Source organism: Melitaea cinxia, chromosome 24 (assembly GCF_905220565.1).
Source record: "Melitaea cinxia chromosome 24, ilMelCinx1.1, whole genome shotgun sequence".
Classification (NCBI taxonomy): Eukaryota; Metazoa; Arthropoda; class Insecta; order Lepidoptera; family Nymphalidae; genus Melitaea; species Melitaea cinxia.
The window spans coordinates 10,810,373-10,817,491 of record NC_059417.1 but is presented as its reverse complement, the minus strand read 5'-3'; the positions used below and the strand labels follow the sequence as shown (position 1 = coordinate 10,817,491).

Sequence of the window (7,119 nt, the reverse complement as noted above, 5' to 3'; positions counted from 1 at the left end):
ACGCCAGCGCAACAGCCGGTGCTGTGACCGCTGCGCTAACGCGTCGACATACTGTGAGTAAAATTCGCTATCAGGTGTACGTAATAACAACCGGGACTGACAGCCTAGCGTTTTCTCCGAGGCTAGGTTGGGAGATCCACAAAGATTAACAACTAGACCGAAAATAAATATTTGTATAAACATAAATATCCACTTCGAGCGGGAATAGAACCCGCGACCGTCGGTGTTTAGGCGCCGCCGACACGGCACATGCACCATTATATCAAAGCGGTCGTCAAACAGCAAAAGGTAACTGCTGTAAATTGTTGAGAAATTCCCTCGAGTGTTTATGGGCTCCATCATCAAACCTGGTCCTGCGACACAGATGATCACACAGCAAGTAATTGCTATAAATCGTTAAAGAGTTCCCTCGACTATCTTTCGTCTCCATCATCAGACTGAAATGGCACTTATAACTCATACATATGCAAAATTCTCATCAATAGAAACGAATTAAGTTCAAACAGCGGGTAATTGCTATAAATCGTTAAAGAGTTCCCTCGACTAACTTTTGTCTCCATCATCAGACTTTAATGGCACTTGTAACTCATATAGGTGCAAAGTTCTCATCAATAGAAACGAATTAAGTTCAAAAAGCAGGTAATTGCTATAAATTGTTGAAGAGTTCCCTCGACTATCTTTCTTCTCCATCATCAGATCGACTCCAGACCTTTATTAAATAGTAGTGCTTTATAGTACTTAATGAAAACATGATTAAATTTACTAGTCACCCTTACGATTTTTGAAAGTTTCCCTCGATTTCTTTGGGATCCCATCATCAGATCCTGGTTTCCTTATCATGGTACCAAACTATGAATATCTCCTTTCCAACAAAAAAAGAATTATCAAAATCGGTTCATAAACGAAGGAGTTATCTCCGAACATACATAAAAAAAAAAAAAAAAAAAAAATATATATATATACGGTCGAATTGAGTAACCTCCTCCTTTTTTTGAAGTCGGTTAAAAATCGTACATATTAAAATATTTAATTATCAAAATCGGTAAACGCAGTGAAAAGTTGTGCGGTATTTATATAATGTAGGTCGACGAAAAAGTAGTCAAGTAAATAGTTCAAGTCAAAAGTTCTGAGTTAACATACATAAAATAGTAGAAGAAGAAGAAGAAGAAGAAATATACTTATTGTGCATAAAAGTTAAAGTGCATAGGTATCTTAAAAAATAAAAACTCACAAAATAATAATATGCAAAAAGGCGGTCTTATCGCTAAGTAAGCGATTTCTACCAGACAACCTTGGGGTAAAGGAGATTTTAAAACAAAACAGAGTAGGGTCATCAAAAAGGCAAAAAAAAAGTGAGTGTGTTCATAATAATAAATACACAAATAAATATATACATATTATATTATTTATTAAGTAGGCAATGGTTCACCATAAATATAAAATAATAAAATAGATAAAAAAATATGATCGATTTGAGAACCTCCTCCTTTTTTGGAAGTTGGTTAAAAAATCATTAAATTAAATTTGTGAAAATAAAGTGTCCAATAGCCTGATTTGACTACGAAATTTACGTAAAACATATTTTTTCACAGTCGTGAAAAAATAAGGAAAAACCTGTGGACGGGTGGAATAAACGGGCATGAAGTAAAACGATATTTCGACTTCGGACCAGTTCAAGCTGAAGACCTCGATATTTCACGAGGTAAGAAAGATGGTAACTCAAATAATACTTCCAAGCATCTGCTATTTATTAATTTTTACCAGATTATTCCTAGTTTATACAGCTATGGAAATTGGTGTTGCCAACAAATCGTATTTAACTTTACAAATTTTAGTGTAAAGAGTTTTCAAGCTACAAATCTTATCCTATATTATACATATCCTAAAGATATAGTCTATAAAACTTCATGCTACGCTCATTTCAGACACTATAAATGTTAACTTCGACTAGAGTGACTAATTATATATTTTATTTTTCAGTTCATGAGTGCCATTTAAATCCATTACATTATAAAAAACTTGTGACCCAGACTCAACCCTTTGTAGATGAAGATGATAATTTTCTAAGGTATGTGGTTGTTAAGTTTCGTCCTTTCTAGGTGTGGTTCGATAACGATAACTCAAATAACGAATCCTAATGCTAAAGATATATTTCTTTTACGAGTTCAGTACTTATTTCTAGAAGAATGACATTCAGATTAACATAATGTTATAGAACTATCAGCTAAGCTTTTGCTCAATTTTTTTCACCCTATCACTGTCCACATTAACATATAGGTATCTTCTCCGCAATCCACCTTCAGACTAAACCGGCGATCTTATGTGGATCGATAGTCCAGCGACTGAAGTGCTGCCCACAATGCGTCTAATGTATATTTATAGGAATAAGATATAGCATAAGATATACCCAAATTTTGATATAATTCCATGAAAAAAAAAAACAAACGTTATGAAATAATTGCTTGTTTCAGCTATAAAATACAACATAAAAAAGAATATACGGGAGATGAAAAAGAAGTAAGAAAACAAATTCTTAACGAAAATCTAAGGTAACATTTAGAAAAATAATTTAAATGATTTCATATTCAGTAAGAACTCAGCAGAAGAAGGAACAAAAGAGTGAGAAATTTATTTGTCACTTCTTACACAAAAGAATGATCGTTATCATACTGCAGGAACGCCTAGTGTTTACGCAAGCAGTTTGTATTAATATCTCATTTGACATGTACTAAAAATAGTATTATTATACAACAGCATGAGGTTTCTAATGTTATGTATTTTGTCCATAATTCGGTACAACATTTTTAATTAACTTCCTTAGGGTAAGTTATGCAATTTTTTCGACCTTATTCCATCAATATTTACTTATTATTCCAGGCAAGTAATAGAACATAACCAAAAGAATCTCGACTACAAATTAACATTGAACAAGTTCTCCGATCGAACTGAAGACGAGCTTGCGCATCTGTTCGGAACAAGACCTTCTGATCCCTTGCAGCATGGTTCGATTAAATTCCCCCACACTGAAGAAGAAGTAAATCGTTTAGCAAAAAACTTGCCTTCGAATTACGATATGAGATCAGGAGGTTTCGTCACCCCCATCAAAAGTAAGTTACTCTTATAAGATCTTGAGTTTTTGTTTCAATAAAAATTAAATAGATAAAATAGATAAAGCTTATTATTCGGTGCAGGATTAATAGTTGGTAAAGATGTGTGGACTTAATGACGCTGTATTTCATGCAAGATAATAATTTTGTAGTAAAACACAGTTTATTTATTATTTTCAAAGCAGTAACTGCGGAGTTTCTTGCCGATTCTTGTCTGCAGAATCTATCTACATTCCCAATCGATGGTAGCTTTACTTTTACAAAAATAATAATCACTTTAAAATCTTAATTTGTAAAATGACGATTCGAAAGTGCTCTTGAGGCCTATTTGAATAAAGTTGTTTTTGATTTTGATTTTGTGTACCTAAGCTAATTTTACGACATTTGGAAAACACATAAGCAGATTTATTGGCGTAAAAGTATCTGATGAAACTCAATTGTTTTCGCCATATGAAGAAAGGAAAAATGAATGACGTGACGTGGAAAAATGACTTGACGTCATACCGATGGAGGCGTGAAAATCGTTGTACTTTTTTGGTGTCTGAAAGCTTATTGATATCTTCAACTGCGTCTTGAGTACTGGAAAGTTACGTAGCTGTACCAAATATACAACAGCAGGCGAAGTGTTTAAGCTATTATACATTCGGGCAGTGCGTTGACACAGCACAGCCTGTTGCGCTTGCATACTTACCCGCTCATGACAAACATTTGTACTACCCATATATAGACGTTTGACGTGGTCTGGGGGTTAGTACTTAGGTTTTATGCGTATCCGAACCCCTGACACAAAAGAAAACGTTACTGGGGGTAGTTGATCGTGAATCGTTTGTTATTGTGTATTATTATTATTTTAGATCAAGGAAGGTGTGGCTCGTGCTGGGCATTCTCCACCGCGGCGGCGGTAGAGGGCGCGCTCGCTCGTACGAACGGCGCACGTGGTTATGATCTCAGCGAGCAGTCGATCGTCGACTGCGCTTGGGGGTAGACCTATTTAGTGTTGATTGACATTTTCTAAATCTATTTATCTGTTTATTTATAAATATATTAAAACGTGACTCAAAAACTTTGTAACCCTTTTTACGACAATTGCGCGGACGGAGGTGTATGAAATTTCGTACACTTATAGTTTATATGGAAAAGGAGTGCAGAATGCTAATATTTTTTTTTAATTATGCATAAAAATACATTAAATCAATAAAAAACGTTCTATAAGCTACGTCAATCTTACCATCAGGTGAGTCGTACGCTTGTTTGCCGACCTAGTGATATATATATCAAAACACATCAATCTTAGTATGATATTTAATGTTTTAAAAACAAATAACTAAAAGTAACTTTTTGTGTGCAGATTCTCTAACCATGGCTGTAATGGAGGTATCATAAGTTCCGCTTACAAGTATATCTTAAAACACGGTATAGCCTTAGAAAAGGACTATGGCTTGTACCTGGAGGAGGTTAGTATAACATGTGAAGATCACAGCTGAATAACAATATTCTCAAGCGCTGTTGCGTTTCTGCACATCTGAGTAAGAAAGTCAGTGATTCTAATGCTAGTGTTACAAACGTCTATATGCTACGATATTCGCTTACCATCAGATGGACGGTACGCTTGTTTGCTACCTTTATGTTATAAAAAAAAGTTATTGAATTAAAAAAACATGGCTTAAAACGAGTCAAAGTATCGACACATATAGCAAAAAAGAGCTTTGCTAAAAAAAAACTTCTTTTATAGTACGGTCTACTAATCATTTTCAGATGATTTAATTTACATCCATAAATAAGGTTTTTGACGTCAACAGATTTTTCAAAATCCTACCGAGGGATCTTGAAATGACTGCCTTCAAACAAAAATATCTAGTACAGAACATAATATATTTTTAATCTGTCGAAATGTAAAAGTTTTTTTTGTTTGAAAAACACGCCTAATGGTAAAAAATGCATTACGTTATATTCTGACGTATTTTTAGAATGGTTACTGCAAAATAAGAAACATGACCACTACCTACCGCATCAAGGGTTTTATCCGAGTACCACGGCTCAACGTCAATGCGATGAAGGTAGCTTTACATAAATATGGTCCAGTGTCCGTCGCGATCAACGCATCACCTCTGCTTCATTATTCCAATGGAATATACAACAACCCTAAGTGGTAAGGAACAATAATTATTCACAAACAATAAAACATGCTTGCTGTAACACATTTAAGATTCTGTGACCTATAATGTGACCTAACGAGCCATAATAGGGCTCATCAAAGAAATAAGTCATAACTACCCGGGTCGAGGAGGACTATACTACCTTCGACTTTTAATTTATACCTCAAAACTAATTTATAAAGATCTTTATGAAGTATAAATTCCCTTTTTTCTTTAACATTTTATTTTTATTTAAGGACTTACCTACAGCATATAATAAATATTAAATTACATTAGGTTATTCTTATCATTTAAAACATACTTCAACAAATATTTTTTTTACCTATAACGAATTTTTTTTATCTATATGTATAAGATATTAAGCTCTCCCGGTCATTTTCAATGATTTTACATATACGAAACTTACCGCGATTGTGATATTCCACTTCTGGGCATAGGTCTCTTTCCCCATGTACGAGAAGGATCAGAACTTTATCCGCCACGCTGCTCTAATGCGGGTTGGCGGATATATTCCCTACTATGAGTAACGATCGCTATCAGGTGTACATGATAACAACCGGGACCGACGGCTTAACGTGCTCTTCGAGGCACGGTATGGGACCCACAAGGACTGCACAAACACCCAGACCACGGCAAAAACCTATATAGCTAATAAAAATTGACAGTTGATATTGTTAATATGTACGATTTTATTTTTTGTGTTACCCTCACATTAGGAATTCTAAACATTTTTGAATATCATATCAAAAGCTTAAACCGAAAAATAAAATCATCATATCAAAAATTTCGCTCTAGCGGGTACATCGTTCCATAGCTTAATTGGCTAGAGCGCCGACACGGTCAGTCAGAGACGCGGGTTCGAATCCCGCTGGAGCGGTCAATTTTTGATATGATATTCAAAAATGTTTAGAGTTGATATTGTTTACTTAAATGTTCGTGTAAGCTTAAAATAATTTAACAATTTTACATAATATATAATATACATTAATTTAATAATTTAACAATCACCAATTATCGTGTATTTATATTTTCAGTAACAACGCGAAAGCTAACCACGCGGTGACGGTGGTGGGTTATGGTGTCCGAAACAATACCATGTATTGGGTCGTCAAGAACTCTTGGGGCGAAGACTGGGGACAGGACGGCTACTTCCTCATCTCAGCCAAAAACAACACATGTCACCTTTTAGAAAATGCCTACTATCCTCTTGTTTAAATTTGTAATATTGTTTATTTAGGTTTGTTGTATAAGTGGAATAAAAATGTATTTAAATAAATGACAATCACAAAAAAGGTTTTACTGATAATTCCAAATTCAGAAGATAGAGTTTACAAAAAAAAAAAATACTGGTTTGCATTTTTTTTTTAATGATGATTTCGAGACATTTAATAAAATTAGTTCTGCCCGAAGGATGTTCAAAATTCTTCCACTCCTCATTTTCTCTGACTCCTTTATCTCTTTTTGTAAATCTACAAATATTATGACAGTTATATCGACAGTTGCTATGTCTTCATATTGTACGCACTTCATTACAGTATTCTGAAATGAAATGAAATGATCTGATGATGATATGAAAAATTTAAAACGACGATTATAACGCTTGGTAATAAGTAATACTAAGCGTAAATAAATTACTAACGTGCAATCATAAGCATTCGTTTTCCTTTTTTGCCTCTAAAACAACTATTAAAGTATCGATAGCTTCTAAATTTGAAGAACATAGTTGTGATAAGGTTAGGGTTATAGTGTAGTAAAGTTATTTTAGAGGAACACAAAACAAAAGACAAAATGTTAATGTAAGTAAAGTTATTTTAGAGGAACACGAAACAAAAGACAAAATGTTAATGTAAGTAAAT

General features: G+C 34.0%; 1 protein-coding gene across 1 annotated transcript; it reads left to right on the top strand.

Moving 5' to 3' along the window:
• The first annotated feature begins 1,786 nt into the window (after window positions 1-1,786).
• LOC123665521 (procathepsin L-like) lies at window positions 1,787-6,914 on the top strand. The gene is made up of 8 exons (XM_045599812.1): window positions 1,787-1,796; window positions 1,981-2,068; window positions 2,472-2,549; window positions 2,878-3,107; window positions 3,962-4,088; window positions 4,456-4,561; window positions 5,075-5,256; window positions 6,298-6,914. Exons 1-8 carry the CDS (start codon window positions 1,787-1,789, stop codon window positions 6,476-6,478), a joined length of 1,002 nt encoding a protein of 333 aa, XP_045455768.1. The 3' UTR covers window positions 6,479-6,914.
• The last annotated feature ends 205 nt before the right edge of the window (window positions 6,915-7,119 follow it).